General features: G+C 40.4%; 1 protein-coding gene across 1 annotated transcript in view; it reads left to right on the top strand.

Moving 5' to 3' along the window:
- The window catches only part of LIX1 (limb and CNS expressed 1), a 247,888-nt gene extending 229,656 nt beyond the window's left edge, over positions 1-18,232 (top strand). Inside the window, exon 6 of the mRNA XM_082258808.1 lies at positions 17,642-18,232. Coding sequence (XP_082114934.1) covers positions 17,642-17,926 — 285 coding nt within the window. The 3' untranslated portion in view covers positions 17,927-18,232. The remainder of the gene's footprint in view (positions 1-17,641) is intronic.
- The last annotated feature ends 1,737 nt before the right edge of the window (positions 18,233-19,969 follow it).

The raw sequence follows: 19,969 nt of genomic DNA, 5'->3' as shown, positions 1-19,969 counted from the left end.
CTCCTCCTCTGTAGAGGTGCCGTACAGTCGCAGGAAGTCATCCTGAGGGCCAGAGAAGTGGTGGAGAGGAGCTGAACCTGGAGGTGCTGGAGAGATGACTGAGAGGGGAGACACTGGGACTACAGTATCATGAGTACAGAGACTTGTGTCAAGGGGCCTGACCTGAGGGGGGGCACCCCTGCTAGTAGGACAGACAGTGGATATGTGTCAGCTGAAGAAGAGAGAGAGGATACTAGGGAGAGTGTCCTAAAGATAACTAGTTGTTCACCAAGTCATCTTAAGGATAAGAGGCTTAATCCACATTCATCCAAAGTGGCAGGATGAATCAACAGCCTGGCTGTTCCAAATCTAAAGTAAAGCAGAAAAGATAGGAGTCCTCAATCACTGTGAATAGTTAAAGTTGGAGTATCCTACTATTTCCTTCTCCTATCCCCCATTTTGCAATAAAACACAAAAACAGCCAAATACCCCTGGACTGATTATTGGAGTGTGAGCCAAGGAGAATTAAGGAATTGTCTTTGTTTATGGCCGTGTGCTAGTAACCAGGGAGAACCCACAGAGTGAATATCAAGCAATCCTTGCGGGGAAAGTGCTACAAAAATAACAAACATGTTATACTTACCTGCTCTGTGCAGTTGAATTTGCACAGAGTGGCCTGGATTCTCCTCTTCTGGGGTCCCTCTTCTGTGTCTTCTGGGTCTCTCTTCTTTGCTACTGGCCCCTCCCTGCTGTTGAGTGCCCCCACTGCAAGCAGCTTGCTGTTGGGGCACCCGAGTCACAGCTCCATGGTAATTCAGACATGGAGCTGCGACCCAGCCCCGCCCCTCTTTCTCCTGATTGACTTTGGCTGACAGCAGTGGGTGGGAGCCGATCGCACCCCGTTGCTATCTCAGCCAATGAGGAGGGAAGTCCCGGGCATCTGGAACACTCCTGCAACATTGCTGGATAAAGATGGGCTCTGGTAAGTATTGGGTGGGGGGGGGGGGGGCGGCTGCTGCACACAGAAGTTTTTTTTTATCCTAATGCATACAATGAATTAAGATAAAAAAAACTTCTGCCTTTACAATCCCTTTAATTAATCATTAGACTCATCTGTAGTTGAATTCTTTAATTAGGATTTTGTTGTCTAAATTAGCTTTGCTCCTAAGACTTTCATTGGGGTATATTCATTTTTGCATCATGGTCTTGAATGAATTTGTTAGGAAAAATACTTTTTTGTGTGTTAAAATTAACAAATCTTGGTTGTAATCAATGGCCCGCATTTGTGGGAGTATTTTGTAGCATAGTGTCCCATAGAAAATTTTGATTCTGAAAGAAAAGTAAAGGTTTTCTGACAAATCTGTTGGGGTGTACTAATTTATGGTGATCACTCTAAGCCCTAACTATCAGCTTCTCTTATTTGTTCCCCTTTCTCCTGATAAATAAATACCAATGAAGCATTTTGTTATACTGTATCTATTGGATAAGTACAAATTGTATTATTGACCACGCCTTCTGAAACTGTTAGGTGCCTGGCTGTCATGCTAGTCCATTGGTTTCAATATTTTTTTGGTACTCCGTTGGAACAAGCATACATATCAGTAATTTTGACTTCAGTCTGACTGTTTGTTCCAGGTCAGTGACTCAAAGTATCAAAGTCTAGGACAGCGGGGTGTAGTATTATCAGGAAAAGGTCACATAATACATTGCAAGTATATCTCTCAGTACAAGTTTCTTTTAAAAGTCAATGGTATTTACTAAGCAAGGCATAATTACTGTTTTTTTGAGAAGTAAATTTTAGGATTTTTTTAACAAACACAGCACAATATTTTAAAGCGCACTAAACTTTTAAGGTCCCCAGAAGCTCTTACTATAATGTGCACATTATGACACTCTTACCTTGCAAAGTGTCGCCCTTCAGTGCTCTCCCTCGTCATTCGGTCGCTTCTTTTAGGGCAGGAATCTTTACCATTTCCTACTGAGAAATTACACATATGTGCATTGAAGTTACATCATCACAGCACATACACTGAGCTGTCAATGTACAGATTATAAAAAATGAGTGGAAGTGGAATAGATTTAATGGCGGATGTGACATACAGAGTCTCTTCTATTAATAATACCTACTAAAAAAAGTTAGTTCCCCTTTAACCACCTCAATACTGGGCACTTAAACCCCCTTCCTTCCCAGACCAATTTTCAGCTTTTAGCGCTGTTGAATTTTGAATGACAATTGCCCGGTCATGCAATACTGTACCTAAACCAAATTTGCGTCATTTTTCCCCCACAAATAGAGCTTTCTTTTGGTGGTATTTGATCACCGCCAGGTTTTTTTTTTTTTTTTTGGTGCACAAATAAAAAAAGACCGAAAAGTTAAAAAAAAAAAAAAAAAGTTTTTTTGTTTAGGTTATAAAATTTTGTAAATAGATATGTTTTTTCCTGCACTGATGATGCCGCACTGACAGGCACTGATGAGGAGACACTGATGGGGTGCCACTGATGGGGTGGCACTGATGGGGTGGCACTGATATGCAGCACTGATGGGCACTGATATGCACCATTGGTGGGCACTGATATGCAGCATTGGTGGGCACTGATAGGCAGCGCTGATGGGCACTGATAGGCAGCACTGATGGGGACTAATCTGCGGCACTGATGGGCACTGATAGGCGGCACTGATGGGCACTGATAGGCGGCACTGATAGGTGGCACTGATCGGCACTGATGGGGGGCAATTAAGTGGCACTGATAGGCAGCACTGGAGGGCAATAATGGGCACTGGTGAGCGGCACTGATAGATGGCAATAACGGGCACTGGTGGGCAGCACTGATAGATGGCATTGGTGGGCAGCACTGATAGGGGGGCACCACTGGCAGGCTCTCTGAGCCCTGTTTGCCATCCCTGGTGGCCATGGTGGGCATCCCTGGTGGTCATGGGTGGGCATCCCTGGTGGCTCTACTGGCACCCCCCCCCCCCCAGGGCTGCACTGGTAATCAATCATCTGTTTACCAGCACAGACCCCCCCTGTGATCAGTGAGTAATTAGAAATACTCACTGATCACCCCGGGTGCAGCACCGATCTTCTCCTTCTCCTCACTGACAGGATCTTGTCAGGAGGAGAAGAGATCCAAGCCGTTACAACGGCTCTATTTACATTGCATGACGGTTGTGATTGGACACAGCCGTCATGTGATCAGGAGGGCCAATCACAGGGCCCTCCTGCCGCATCTTGTTGCTCTGTGTCCGAGGGACACAGGCACATTGAGATCGTGCCCGAGGCGGCGCGATCTCTCTCCTTCTGAAGGACGTTCCGGAACGTCCGATCAGAAGGAGGAAGCTCCCACCCGGCCGTATATTTACAATGGCCCGGGTGGGAGATGGTTAAGTATGGTATTGCAAAGCAATACTTGACACATTTGTTTTCATTCATGAGAAATGAATGGCAGTTGCTGCTCCTGATATAAGGCCCCTTTTACACAAGAGGTCTGATCGGATCTGCTTGTCTGTTTTTCAGTCTGGCCCAAATGAACCCTCCATTCTCCTGTAAGGAGCACCTGATGTAAACTGACTTTACACCCGGCTACCTATGGGTCCGATCCAGCAAAAAATAAATGTAAAAATTGAAAGTGATCACTTCCCACTGGCTGTTTATAGAGCAGAATGGGCTGTGTCCATGCATAAGCAGAGCGGACACAGGCCAATCCGAGCAGCTCATCAGGGGGTCAGCAGAGGGATCCCTTGCTGAGCAAAACTGGATCCTGCCTGTGTGAAGTGGCCTAAGAATTTTTTTTTTTTTTCAAATAATATGAATTAAAACAAAGTATTTAAATATTTTTGGAGTGTATCCAAATGAACTAACTGCAGCATGAAATTCACAAATGTTGTATCCACCAAGCAAATCCATAGTTGGTACATGTACCAAGTGAATATGCTGTCTCACAAACAGCTAGCTTCTAATTCATTATGAATAAAGTACAATTTTACTGAACCTGTAAAATGGCACATGGAGTCTTCTGCAAGCATTACTTATTGGAAGTTGTGTGCTTTCATGGTATGGCATAATTCCATGGCATCCTGTCCCTGCTGATATTGTCTACAAAGCTGTAATTAGCAATACTCTTAAGGGAAAAGTATAATGAACATGTTCCTAAAACAGATGCTACATCTAAGAACACAAATCATGAAAAAATATAGTTACTGGCAGTGGTGGTAAAAATCCCTAATGTTTGGCCCAGATCTAAGGGATAATGGAAAAAGCCATCATTTATTAAAACTGCAGAACATTAAGGTATCAAAAAAATCAAATACTTTAGAAGATATTGAAATATAGAGTATGTGTTTGATACTTTTTTTTTTTTTTTTTTTTACAAAAACTTTTACACAGTTTCTTATTTTTAAGCATTTATCTTTTCATTTTGTTCTTAGCGAGAACCAAAGGATAAGTATATAACTTATGCAAAGTCCTAGACATATATGTATATTCTAGGGGAATGACATTTCCAGCTTTATTCAAATCTGTGTTTAAATAGACTGTACCATGAAGAATACAAAGTTAACTAAATTAGGCTACATCTGAGACAAAAACTATTTTCTTTAGTTTGTATAGAATGGGTAAAGGTGTTCTATTGGGGAAATTCATTCTTTTTATCTGACTTGGTAACCACTGTCAGTGGAACAGAAAGTGCTGGGAAAACACAATTTTTTTGGGCTTTCACCGGCCCAGGTATAGAGGGGAAATCTTCACTAATGGTGACACCTGTTTCAGGGTTTCCTTCTCACTTCGGAGATACAGTATCTCCTCTCACTTCATTTTTTGTCTTTGGGACAAGGAAATTGAAGGGAAAGAGTAGGGCAAGGAAAGTGCCCCACTGACAAAAACACGGGACACAATTTTAACCTTTCCATGATCAAAATAAATCTATATATATAATTGATAAACAATAATCTGTGTTTCAAAAATTCTTTAAAAAAAATGCTGCCTGAACAGGGGTGGGGTGGGAGGTGGGGTAATATGTTTTTTAATCACATGGCCAGATTTCTGCTTTAAGGGCTAGAAACATACCTTGCTTTCACAAAGATTGAAAACAAGTGACTTTTTACTATTACTATTTAAGGGACATCTCACAGACAATCAAAAACTAATTACTGAAGGGTATATTTTCGGGTAAGGCAGTATGTTTTTTACATGGCAGGATTTCCACTTTAATGCCTGGCGTATCATGAGGATCTTGATCTCAATAAGTAGTTTTGGGATTGGTTTTGTAAGCACTTGGCATGTAATTCTGACAATTATCAACTTGCCAAGCACCTTGCAAAGGTCAGTGACACTCTTCAGAATTCCACTGCTTATCCGCAGACAAATTTCAGTGAGGAAGATGGATTCATATGCCTGTCTGGAACAGGTCCATTGACCTGTTGCATGGAGGAGGCTGCACGAAAACCAGATTGTTCATACCATGGACATTCCTGCCTCAGTGCACATTCAGCCCCTTGCTAATTATGACACTGTCAACTGTTCAGCTGACAGCATCCAAGCAACTAATGACATCTCAAGTCCCATTCAGGAGTACTGACATGAATGATATTAGCCAGCATCCCCCCTTTTGTTATCTTTTTACCCGTTGGCTGGAGAATCTCCCAGCCAGCAACTTAAAGAGGCTGGGAATGAGTTATTGGTTGTTTTGACCCCGGGTTCATAGCAACTGGGGGGTCCTGTGCAGGAAGCCATCACTTTCATAACAGCTTCCCAGCACAAAATGCCCCACTCTATCTCTTTCTACTCAAAATCAGAATTGGTATTGATACTACCTGTTTGCTGTCAGATTCTTAAAGTAGCATTAATAAGAAGTACCTGAATCTGGCGTTCTCCTAATGAAACTCTAAATTAGGTGAAGACCAGTTAATGAATTCCACTGAATGTGTTCTCAAAGTGAATTAAAAAACTGAAAATTGATAAATCTTCAACTTTTCAACTTTAATAAATAAAACCTTTTTCATGTAATTTATTTATTTGTTTACCAGCTTGGGCATGGATTGAAAACAAGAAAATAATTGAGGCCTTTTATTTATAAATGATAAGTTAAAAATGTTCCCTTTGATAGTCACAAATTCACACTTTGATGTTAACAAATATGAGAAATCCTGGCCAGGAGACAAGGGTAGACTAACCCCATTAAAGTGTATGGAGCTATAATGCGATGTAGACAAAACAAAGGAGGCCCCAGAAGTTGGATCTCGGTAAGTATACATCTGTGAAGTGTGAGGGTGTGATTGATCCACTCAGGGCAAAAGGGCAAAAATGAGAGAGGCACTTCGTTTTAAAGCGTAGTTTTCTCTTTTAGGGGCATGATAGCTTGGAGAAAAACTCGGTGGTTCCCCCTTTCTTTGAAGCCCTAAGCACATGCTTATTTTCCCTAAAGGACAACTTCCTTTTAATGGAAAAATTTTTTTTAAAAAATATAGCATATACAATTGCAACACAAGCCATATTGTAATGAAATCCTATTACACATTACATTTACATTTCATTCTGCAGTGCTGTAATTTTTTTGTAATGCAATATAGCGACCTGTAGGTGTTCTGTATACCATTGGTGTACAGAAGAACCATTTGAAGAATGCCATTTCCTGCATGGGTAAAGAACTCTGCACTTCGATACCAGTCAGGTTTTAGGCATTCTCTGAAACATAAATTTTAATGTTGGTGAGATACTCCCTAAGGGTTATTCACTTCTAAAGGATGCAAACACTGCAACTTTTCTCATCAGCACATGGAAAATTCATCAGCTAATTAAAATGAATTTGTCCCATTCAAAGTTATTCCTTCAAAACAGAAACATGTAGGAATTTGCAACAAAGCTTATTAAAATCCTTATATATAGCTACTTGTTAACACAGTTCTTGTCTACTCCCCTATGCTCTGGGGATGAACTGTTCCTTAGTGTGCTCACATCCAATGCAAAGCTATAGGCTCTGCATTGTACTGGATTACTTCAGTAGACCTGCACCTGCCAGAATGTAGGGAAGAAGAGGCTGTGGGAACCAGTCTAGCTGTGTGGATAGAGCTTGAGGAAGAGGAGAATCAGGTAAATAAACAAAACTGATTTTTACAGTCCTTTATAACTAAATGAACATTTAACCTTTTCAGTATGGGGACAACCCCACTGCTAGGGAAGATTTTGACTTTCTCCAGAATTCAGCTTTAATGGTTAATCCAGCCCTGCCTGGAATGCACCTGGCTTGATAACATTTAAAAGGCTTCTTGCCCAATCAAACTGACTGTCCTGCCTCATCTTGCCCTGAATAACTGAAAAGCATCTCCTTATCGCCATCTTTGACATAAAAAATGTACTCATTCTACAAAATGGTCGTGTCTATAAAGTATTTTAGTTTCCTGCAAAATTAGTTACTGTCTGAGAATAGGGTCATCCTTATTATCTTGAATCTGCTAATCAGAATAAACAAGTGGCTGCAGTTTTTATGAAGCAGAACATCTGGGAACCTTATAATAATATTTTTCTTAGATACAATCATTTATAGTTACAACACTGATGAAAGTCCATGAACATGTGTCCATTAAAAACATAGAAAGTGATATCCCTAATCTCTACGCTGATTCCTTATGTGGGTAAAGATACATATGAAACGTGTTAGCAAGAGATCATAGAAGGTTTAGTACTGTTCCTGAAGATGGGTTTGATGCATAAATAGAGTGATTAGATTATCAATTGAGGATTATGTTCATATTTAATTGGATTTATTTGGACCCAAGAAGAAAGCTAAGAAAAACTGGAAAGTGATTAAACAACATATGGCAATGATTATATTTGTTTAAGATCTGCTTTGTAGTTTAAATATGATACAGAACATTGGTTTGTATGTGTGAGTTATTGCTGAGATAGTCAAATAATAAAAAATTGTAAAAGAAAAGTTTAAAATGAATTAATAATATCTACAATAACAAAGCTGTAGCTTCCTGAAAAACAATTTGTAGATTTCAATAGACTTCTTAAAGCTTTACAACATTTATAAATTAAAATGCAATAATGACATATTGTTAGAAAAATAAATGGTATCTTCCATCTTAAATATAGACTACAGTCAATGTAGATTGTCAGCATTCTTTCATCATTGGTAGAGTAAACATCTAGTCCATGGGTGTTCAACCTTTTGGCTTCTCTGAGCCACATTGAGTGTAGAGAAATTTTCTCGGGCCGCATATAAAATATATACTATAGTTAAGGTAAATAAGTAATAAAATGCCGCCGTACCCTTCCCGCACCGCCGCACCCCCCGCACTAACACAACTAGTGGATGATCAAATGAAATGGAATCAGTATACAGAGGTTTACTTCTTCTGAGAGATATTAAAGGAACACTCTAACCACCATGACTACTTCCGTTATTTGAAGTGGTAGGAGTCAGAAACACTGCATATGCTCGTCTCCCCCCCCCTCCCCTCAGAGGCAGCCTGTTAGTTGGAAGCCGCTTTGGCCATGCCCCCGACCCAGCTTCCTTCCTCCCCAGCAAAAAAAAAATCGTCAGGGGGCAGTGGTTCGCATTGCCTGGGGTTCTGGGCCACAGGTTGGACATGCCTGATCTAGTCCAAGCCATATTCAGTACCTTTTGGCTAGAAACTTGCTTTGGCTCCCCAAGTTTGGGTCCCATGTAAGGGGTGTGGGGGTATCACAACAGAGAAAGGCTGGAATGGGTATTCCTTCACTGTATCTTACACTAAGAAAAACATTTCTTACTGACCGACTGAGGTATGAGAATGTGTATTTCTTTTATAACACAATAAAATATTCTCACCATTACACCTTTTATTTTCCTGAATATATAACTTATAATAAGCACATAGTCGTCACTGTGTATTCCCAAAAGGTTTGACTATCTTATCGACAAGTATGGGTTCATATAAAATCCTGTATTGGAATGGCGCCAAGAATCTTTTTACCACAACGCCTGCTATAATTGTGGCTTCTGACCCAGAATTGTGAAAACTAGTCTGTGTTTTTTTCCATAATAACACTTCCATGTCTTCCACTCATTGGCTCTCAAAGGATTAGATCTTTTTATACCTTGTTGATAAAGTCTTCCATTTAAAATCCAAAATGATCAAGATAGAAGATAGTAGGTACAATTCTCCAAACTATAACAATGGTTATTTGCAATATTACACTTTCTTTTTGACATTTACTACTAATGAGAGCAGAAAAGAATCATCATTTTTTAGCTTTAGGAATTAAGCATAATGAGTCTTAAAAATATATTTTAAAAAATGTATTCAATGTCAGCAATTCATAACATAACAATCAATCAACAGTTTGGATCTTTGATGTAAATGGATTGTTGATGGCCTCAATAGAACCCATACTCAAATAATAACTTTGAGCTATTTAGTAAAGCATGTGATAGGCACAGTAGATTAATTGCACACATTTGATAATAATAGCAAAGAAAAATGAACTCTGGGACTTTTCAGGTGCTAGTCAAAGATAAAACACATCCAACCAAATGATTTGTTAAAACATATTTTTGATTTACAAATATTATGTAAAAAAACATATAAAGATATTTTCAAACCCCAGAGTTGGTTTATAAACTTTTGGTCATATATAAGACTATAATAAAATAGATATAATTTTTACAGTTAATACCCTCTAGTGCCCCAAAATTCAGTATAGATCTGGTCAACTCTGAAGTGAACAATTATTCTTCCTGTTGAGATACTTGCTAATCCAATCAGTGGTATGGGAATACAGCTATTAAACATGCTTCAGCTCGCTTCATCAGGAAGTTGTGGAAATAATTTATGTCTTTTGGTTGAAGATGTGTCTCCCAGAAAGAGGTGTCCAAATCCCAACCCCCTTTGAGGGGGAAATAAAACAGCAGGGTTTATATACCTTTCTAGTCACTGTATGTACAGGGGGATTGGGAGAACCTGAGAAGAGAGGACGCTGTAGATCATTACTATGAATCGGAAAACTGTTATGAATATTACCACCTATCATGTGACCAAATGCTTAGGTAATTGGTCAAGCAACCAGCACATGAAGTAGGGTGGAACATCCTTTACACCAGGAAAAGTAAGCATTTTAGCCCTTCCAAATGTTTTTGTGAATCTATCCAAACCAGATTGTTAAAATAGTTGTGGTCTCTATTTGTTCTACAGACTTGAACCATATTAGAAGGTGAGGTAAGCCCACACTATTTTATTTGTGAATTCTTTAAGTATAAAGACTGGCAACAATAAAGTGCAGGTCAAAGTACAGGTATCAGCAGGGGTGTACCTACAGGGGTCATAGAGGTTGCAATTTCTACCCAGCCCCATGCTGCAGGGGGCCCTTGCGGCCCCGCTGTATGCCTGGATAGGAGGAGCGGCGGGGACGGCTGCATATAGAGGAAACAATTTCTCTATTTTCCTGTGCTGAATGCCTGCTTCTCCTCCTCTCCCTCCTGCAAGCATTCAGCAGAGGAAAATGGAGAGATTGGTTCATTTACATGCAGCCATCCCTGCCGCCTCTCCTATCCAGCTTTTTTCTGCTGCCCTTGTGTGCTCTCCAGCCCCCCTATGCTCTTTTCTGACCTCCCTGTGCTCTCACCAGCCCCTCCCCTGCCCCATGATAGAGAAGGGGAAGGGGCCAGTAAATGTGTCTTTTATCAGCCCCTTCCTTTTCTAAATGGGGATTCTGTATGATCACTGACTCTGTCTACTCATAACTTAAACAAAGTAAGCTGTGTTTACTGTGTTTCAGTTTGCCAATGGAGGGGAATCTCTCTCTGTACAGAGGTATTCCAATCCATTCATTCAGTTCAGATGAGGCTGCAGAGATGGAGATTGAGGGGCTGTGTCCTCAATCTACTTTCTCTGTCTTAAAGGTTGAACATCTGTTTAGACCCCTGATATCTCACCAAAGTCCCCCGAAGGGCTTCTAAAAAAAATTGTAAAAAATAATAAAAAAATAATATTGTAAAAAAATGTTTTAAAAAGATGGTAAACAACTGAAATGATAAAAATATAAAAAACTACTGAAACCAGTGGCGGAACTAGCAGGGTCACAAAGGTCACACTTGCAATCGGGCCTTGGTGTTCCCCCACCAGGCTCGGAGGGAGGGGTCCCAGCTGGGGGTCATGGCAGCCCTCCATGATCTCTTGCACCAGGGCCCTGAAGCTTCAAGTTACGTCACTGGGTATTAGTAGTATAGAACACAAAGTACAAAGTATATACAAACCAACATGGATGTAGTCATAGCACGTGTAACTCAGTAAGGCCTAGAAAGTTCTGGGTAGTGCTCATGATGATCTTGATACTCTGAGATTGGGAATATTGGGGGAGTGATATCTTTTTGACGTAGGGTTCTTTGACTATATTAAGGATGTAGGGTACATTAGGTCTGAGACATTTTTTAACTTATTGAGGTAAGAAGAGACATTGATCTATGAACAAAGAATAAAATAAGAAGACATAATGATTGGGGGGTTGGGGGGATAAAGTTATGTGGTAAGAAGAAATCTGATACTGTAAAGTTGGTACATTTATGCAATATTTCCTTACCTTTTCTCCAAAAATACCACAATTTAAGACAGAACCATAACACATGGAGTGTAGAGCCTTTATCTGTATTACAGAGCAAATGATGGTCTGTGATGTTTGACCAAGAAGTGAGAAATAGGGTCTTGTACCACCTAAGCTCACAGGTTTACTTTCATTTCAACCCACAAGAAGAAAACAACTAGAAGCCTCCAGCAAATCATTATTGTAACACTTTCACAGATCATGATACCTAGAGCTTTCTAGAGTTTTAAAGTAAATCTGGCACAAACATGGTAGCTCAACAATTAGCATATGATGAAAAAAATGCAAAAGCAAGGGAAAATGGTCCAGAATAGCTAAATGCTCCTTCGATATTACAATCTTAGAATTGGTCTCTATAAGGTGCTTTTGAGATAGTATTGGGTCCCTTCACGCAATCATTAATACAGTTTCATCCTAAAGTGACAGGTACTTTAGTTCTACATACTTGGTGCTCATGCTCGAAATTCCTCTGTTTTTGGACTAGAATTTTTGGCTGCCTTCAAATCTTTTTTTCATGTTACTGTTTGGAGAGAGCCAAGGTTAGCCCTCCTGCATCACCCCATTTCTGGGGTTGAGCGCTGTCCTCTTGAGCCAGACTCTGCGGAGGCCCGCTGAGGATCCTTTACCCCACTCCTCAATACAAAAGTCACTGAGATTGGTGAGCGAGCAATTGCCCATCTTCCTATAACAGAGGACACTGCGTGCAGACACCGTTGTCTTGTATCCCTAAATAAACTTGTAGGAGAACTCTGTGCTACACTTACCCTTTTGCTGAGCAGTGACAGTGTTCATCCTGCTTGTAAAGACACTACAAGCATACTTTACAGCACCCTGTTTGTCAGGGTACTTCAAATACACCACCAAAGAACTAGCTGGAGAAGCAAAGGCCTTCTTTTCTTCTGAGAGATTACAATATCCCCCCTCCCCCCCCAGAAGGGACTCTTTTTACTAAAAGAGCCGATCTAAAGACTTAATGGTTATATTATTTGAAATAAAACAAATACAGGATTTATACGGTCCTTCGGGACTGTGGTGTCAGGGGACTGAAGTTTATTTGTCATGGTAAATTCCCTGCAGGTAACGAGTTTATGTTGCTGAATGTCATTGCTAATAAACTGTCAGTAAAAAAGATTCAACTGCTTTATTTTACTGTGTGTGTTTTTAAGCACTTTTGTTACCACAAGTGTAGCACACCCCCTAAGAAGCCGCAAGTAGAATGGGATTACCCACCCTGCACAGCCAGGAGCATTGAATTTTAACAGTAACTCCAGAGTCAGAGAACAGCACTTGACTTTTTTTTTTTTTTTTTGTTTTTTTTATTGAGGGTAATAAACTTGGATAGGGACGGGAGTTTATAGGATGCCCACTTGACTTCAAACAAACTTTAGGGACAACTCTTCCTATATACAGTTCTTTATACAGCTCCCCTTCTTCCTTTAGCACACTCTTGCTTGCAGAATTCAGCTATGTCACCCTGTTGTGGTTTTGTAGCAAAGGCCCATTACAGGCAGGGACTCGCAGCCCCTATACTTGGAGAACAGATAGAGTGACACAGCTCACACTTTCCCAGCACTCCCTGCTGGCATGACTCATGCATATTTATTAGGTGTCTTCCCCCTTCCAGCCCCTTTTTGCTGGTGATTGGTCGGGGGCCTCATAAATATGCCAAACAGCCCCTCCTAGCTTCCAACCACTACATCTAGAACCTTCTCCAAGGTTCCAGAAAACAGGGAGAGGCACCAGAACAGCTGTCTACTGAGTCATCCAGCCTCCCTGAGTCGCTCAACCCTGACCCAGAGTCAACCCAGGCCTGGCTCTCAGCCAAACCAATTTTGCTACACTAACAGCTAACTATAAACACTAGCACACTAGCTAGAGGGTGCTACACAAGATTGTCAGAACCCAGAGTGTCAAAGATGTCAGAGGACTTGCAAGGTCAGGACAACCAGTGGAGCACAAATCCTTTTAGCGGCTCTTTTGGGGGTAGCGCTACACAGGAAAAGTCAAGATTAACATATTTTAGCTACCTGTACTGTACTTTACTAAATGACATTTTTTGGATAGTGTGGGGAAGAGTTTCTTCTGGTTTTCTATTTTCCGACTGTGATTCCCATTGTGGATATTTTTCACACTACCTTTTCCTGTGAAGGTGTACAAGAAATCATTAGGGTGATTGTCTCCAGGACATAAAGGCACAACACTAAACACTCTGTAATAAGTTCTAACCCTCCCCTACTCTACTAAAAATGTATTTTTGTCCTCATTGGAGGGATTTTTTTGTTCATTATTTTTTGTTCTGACTGAAAATGTGAGAAATCTACCCAATAGGAACACAGAAACAAACCCTTGCCCGTTCTATCCAAAATGAAGTAACAATGCTTGACTTGAATTGGGCTTCAAACTCTCTGCTCAGCATACCACACTAGCATTGTCCTGTCAATACTTTCTGGGCATCTACTCCAAATGATCATTACCGCAATATCTAAATATAAATATACATTTTAAATATAAATATATAAATCCATTATTATTCAGACTTTGTAGGAAAGGAATGAAATGTTTAAGGATATTACACAATTCAACCCATCATAGATATTATTATGTCTATAAATTATACTCCTCTGAGCCAGTTTTGTTATTTACATATTAAGTCTAATGGGCACTCTCCGTCTATCCATAGTTTTCAGATTACAGTATACCAACTAAGAGTGGAGGAATTGAATAGGCTTCATTTACTTGGGGCTGTTGTTTTGACATGTGTGCTCAGCATCACATTATCTTATACGGTGTTTTATGTGTGTGTGATGCTGGCTCCAAAGCCTTGCCACCATTTTTTGAACTGAGAACATGCATTCTTAATTAATTAAGGAAACTTCAGCATGCTTTTTTATTCTTGTCCTGGATTTATAAAATAAACCTTTGCAGCATATCCTGTGTTTCAGTCACTGAATCGCCATTGTTTTGGATCTATTTGAAAATCTAAAATAAATTCCATGTGTGCTGCGGAAGAATGCCCTACACAAACCATGTGTCGGAGACGGCACGGTCTCAATTTTCTACAGTTAGATCTGTAACTAAAAATATATTCACTGTTCACTTTGTTTATTATTTGAACATGAAAGGCCAAATTAAGAATGCAGATGTTTCAGAAGTCTAATAGTCTGCTCTAACAGTATTGTCATATCGCCAGTTTTAACTAAACAGAATCCACCTATATTTATGTTTTAACCAATAATTCATTTGTTCATTGAGTAGCCAAAGAAAGCGAATAGATAATATTTTCCCGAAAACCTAATAAAATATAAATAATACAAAGATAAAATGTGCAAGGTAGTTTCCAAGCAAATGATTCCTCAAAGCTCATGAATATGACCAGGGCAATTTTGGGATTTTAGAATGTTCTGCATTCAACTATAGAAAGTTTATTACACCTGAATACTGTTGCTCTGTAGTATTTTAAATAATTGTAGGTATTTTTGTAAATATACAGAAATAATGATAATGGTTGCCAAACTCACCCCTTGCCATTTGAACACAGCTGCAGGCATTTCAAAGGATAAGTCTGCACTTGACTTGCTTTGCCTGCAGTTCATACAGACCTCAACAGGACATGCAGTGTCCGATAGAGCGCAGGGCAATGCGAAGCAAAGCAGGCATTTTAAGCAAAAATCAAGCACAGGAAAAAATAAATGAATCACTGAACTACGTGTAGTGCTTACTGCTTTGGCATTACAAGATCTAGACCAGTTTTTGTAGCCTATTAGATTGTGGAGGTCTCCAATATGGAACCTGATCCCTCTTCTGATATTGATTATATTATTTTTAAATTTACCACTCAAATAAAGTAGCATGCTACTACTTGTCAAAATGCATTTGATTGGCCATTTACATACAATACAGCAACGTTGAAACCCCCAGCTTTGCCCTAGATATCTATGAACCATCAGTAAGACACAACATTCTGGGACTGCTAGAAAAATACCTTCATGTAGCCCAACAATAAGACACTATCAAGACTTGTTCAGGTGAAATAAAACCATACTTTTTTGAACAACGGACATTTTGGAGATATTCAGCTTACCTTCTACCTTCTATCTATATATTAGAATTACACTTACGGCCACTTTATACCTTGCTAGTACCGGGTTGGACCATCTTTTGCATTCAGAACTGCCCGAATTCTTCGTGGCATTGATTCAACAAGGTGTTGGAAAGATTTCTGAGAGATTTTGGTCCATATTAATATGATAGCATCACACAGTTGCTGTAGATTTGCCAGATGCACATCTGTGATGCGAATCTCCCATTCCAACACTTCCCAAAGGTGCTCTATTGGATTGAGAGCTGGTGACTGTGGAGGCCATTGGAGTGACCTCATTGTCATGTTCAAGAAACCAGTGGTGAGATGATCTGAGCTTTGTGACATGGTGCATTATCCTGCTGGAAGTAGCTATCAGAAGATGGGTACACCACAGTCATAAAGGGATAGACATGGTCAGCAACAATACTCAGGTAGGCCGTGGCATTTAAACGATGCTCAGTTGGTACTAAGGGGCCAAAAGTGTGCAAAGAAGATATCCCCCACACCATTACATCACCACCATTAGCATAAACCGGTTATACAAGGCAGGCTGGATCCACGTTTTCATGTTGTTTAGTCCAAATTCTGACCCTACTATCTAAATGTCGCAGCTGAAATTGAAACTCATCAGACCAGGCAACGTTTTTCCAATCTTAGCTGACAGGATTTGAACCCGGTGTGGGCTGCTGCTGTAGCAGCCTATCTGCTTCAGGGTTCAATGTTACGCATTCAGAGATGGTATTCTGCATATCTTGGTTGTAACGAGTGGTTATTTGAGTTATTGCTGCCTTTTTATATTCTCAAACCAGTCTGCCCATCCTCCTCTGACATTAAATAGGCATTTGCATCCACACAGCTGCCGCTCACTGGATATTTTCTCTTTTTGGGACAATTCTCTGTAAATCCTAGGGATGGTTGTGCTAAAAATCAGAGTAGATCAGCAGTTTTTGAAATACCCAGACAAGCCTGTCTGGCACCAACAACCATGCCACGTTCAAAGTCACCTAAATCCCCTTTCTTCCCCATTCTGATGCTCGGTTTGAACTTCAGCAAGTCGTCTTCGCCAAGTCTAGATGTTTAAATGCATTAAGTTGCTGCCATATGATTAACAGATTAGCAATTTGTGTTACTAATTGAACAGGTGTACTTAATAAAGTGGCCGATGAAAGTATATTTCAGGGTTGGATCTCTGTATAGCTTATATTAACCGTGGCTTAGGGTGGCAGGGCTGTCTGCAGAGGCACCCTGCCAACCATACATCATATTAAGCCTTGTCCTTATTGTTGGAGTCCCTGCACAGCTTGTGCATTTATACTGGCTGTATTGTTTTCTGCATATTTACAGCTTAACCTACTCTTTTAGTCAACTGTTTTCGGTGTAGTGATATGTGCACAAATGGCCTACCCTCCGAGACTCAGCACTGTAAACTAAACCTGTGATACAACTGTCACTTTATGTGCAATTATATTTTCTTGTCATGTATGTTGATATCAGGGTCATGTCTTTACTAAAGATGTTTTGGATAGTGGGGAAGGGTTGACTATTGGTACCAGCACAGAAAAGGCTGAGAAATTCAAAATGCTATGGTTGTCACCCGATCAGGAGTAAAGGAGATATCTTCCAAAGGTGACATTTGTTTCAGAACCAACTGTTAATGGTGGAATTTTCCCTAATTTTTGGGAGATTTTCATGTACTTCCTTGTCTTTGCAACAAGAGGGCCAGGAAAATCTCCCTGATGGGGAAACAGCAATAAAATGGCCACAAGGTCTCCATAATGTTTTCTTTGGCATTCCATTTTAATTATTACTTTGTGATCAGAGCCATTATTCTATACATGATGAAATCACTGCTTTTGTTGGAAGTGAATGAGAATGTTACATAGGAGCTCTCGCAAAGTACACTGTAAAAAAGCCAAGTTAAAACTTCAGTGAATTGTGATTGCATGCCCCGTTAACAACCCAGCACAGTGTTTGAGTAACCAAATTTGTTTTTATAAAACAGGAGGTTATTGCCTACTACTCTCAGTACACATTAGATGAACGGATGAGAAGCCACATGGCATTGGACTGGATCATGAAGGAAGAAGAGACACCAGGAATCATATCTCAGGAGCTTCAGCTTGCTCTTCGAGAGCTAGAGGAGTCCAGAAAAGCTGGCAGAGAGCTGCGGTTTTACAAAGAGAAGAAGGAAATATTGAGTTTAGCTCTGAGTCATATCTACAACGATTGCATTACTTCACCTACACATGTTGATCATCTGAACTTTACTTTAAATGGTTATCATTAACAGATCGGCTGCTTTTATGTAAAATCAAGAGAACAATGGATGGAAACACGGCTTATAAATTCTTGTTCATAAGACCACCCAAGCTGTACATCATGAAAACTGTTGTAGACATTTCTTTAAAAATGTGTGTTTTCAAAGTTTTCTGTAAAACTGTTGTCCATTTCAAATGTCCTGCAGACTACATCCTGACCTCTTCATAATTCTGGATGGAAAGTTGCAGGAGCACGTGTGCATTGTAACCATTATCATACTTTACATGTGTTTCATTTCAGTTTTGTACATGGCCTTTTATGTTTTATTTACGCTATGCATAAGTGATCGATCAATATCGTTTTTTCATTGCCGATACTGATACCGATATTTTGGTCATCGCGTATCGGTATCGGCCGCTATGGGCCGACATTTTCATACATGTAAAAAAAATATATATATTTTTTTCTTGACAGGTACTCTTGTGGAGGGATCTGGGGGTCTAAAAGACCCCAAACCCTTCCTCTGTACTTAGCATTCAAAACGCCAAGTTTGGCTGTTTTGATCGCTGTCATTTTTTTAATCTGGTGCCAGTAGTACCCGTAAGTGATGTCATGACATCATTTCCGGGTTTTTGCATGGAGATCTGATCAGAGCCAAATGCAGCTTTGATCGGGTCTTCGGCGGCTGTGCAGGCTGATTGCCCGGGCGAGCCACGGAAGGCGGCAGGAGGGGGGGGGAGGTCCCCTCCCGCTCCTTGTTATGACAGCCAATTGGCTTCTCAGCCGCATCGGTTGTCATTACAAGACAGCCGACCATCGACTATGGACGCCGATACCGGGGTGATGCCTCTAGCGGCAGGCATCACTCCGGTACAAGTACTTTCCGAAATATCGGTAATATTGGCCACCTTGGTGGGGGAATTCCGATATATCGGGGAAAGTACGTCTCGGCCCTTGATATATCGGCTTTGCCGATAATCGGTCAATCCCTACTATGCATGTTTAGTGGATGTCTACTTTCTGACACCTCCACAAAAAGACACAGTGGGGGTGATTTACTAAAGCTGAAGTGCGCAAAATATGGTGCAGTTCTGCACAGAAATCAATTAGCTTCTATGTTTTAGCCCTCGTTCACACTAAACACAGCGTTGAAATCGTGCAACTTCATTTTAACTTGCACAATTTTAAAGCTGCATTTCAGTCCGTCTTCGGGGGCAACTTGAAAAACATCTGTTCCGGTTCAAGCACAGGTGTCTATTGAAGTTACCCTCGAAGTCGCCAAAAATAGTGCAGGAACTACTTTTGGAAATCGGTGCAGCGTCGCACTGATTGGGACGATCCCATTGCCGGAAATAGGCTGCGATTTGACATGCGATTTGACCTGTCAAATTGCACCGATGTGAACGGGGGACTTATTATCAAAGCTTAGTTTAACAAGCTGAAATTAGAAGCTGATTGGCTACAATGCACAACCGCACCAGATTCAGTGTGCACAAGTTTTAGTAAATCTGCCCCGGTGTGAGAAAAAGCATGGTAGGTCAGGAATGGGGAAAAAAATCAGCTGCAAGGATCCTATAGACATTACTCTTAACTAGTCATTTGCCCTCCGCCTGCCCTTTTGATTACAGTTTCTACACTACAGATCCTCTTTAAAATGATCATGCATGGTAGCTGTTGTGAGCAGTCCTGTTCATTTGTATGTCTTCCCTGGATAGGCTCCCTGTCTCGATCTTTCAATCCCACAACAGAATTTTACACAGATGTTTGGCACTCCTCTGCATACATTTCTTGTGGATATAAAGCTTAAGTAATGAAGGAGCATCCCCTGCTTTATGATGGTGTCATTGGGCTAGACCTGTGATGACTTCATCTCCATATTCAATCTCAACAGAGTAAAGGTACGCCCATAGGCTTCGGTTGTGCCAGTACTTAGTTGTGTAAATATGTGTATAGATGTTAATAGATATCTGTTTTGTAACAGTGTGTACTTTTCTATAGTTCACTGTGTGTTTTTTTACGTAAAAAATTGCACTCATGTGATTTTAAGTGACCATGTTGCTTCAAATAAAAA

The sequence above is a fragment of the Pelophylax lessonae genome (assembly GCF_965119305.1).
Source record: "Pelophylax lessonae genome assembly, chromosome: 1".
Taxonomy (NCBI): domain Eukaryota; kingdom Metazoa; phylum Chordata; class Amphibia; order Anura; family Ranidae; genus Pelophylax; species Pelophylax lessonae.
Note: the sequence above shows the minus strand (reverse complement) of the source record. Positions and strands in the feature narration are given on the sequence as shown.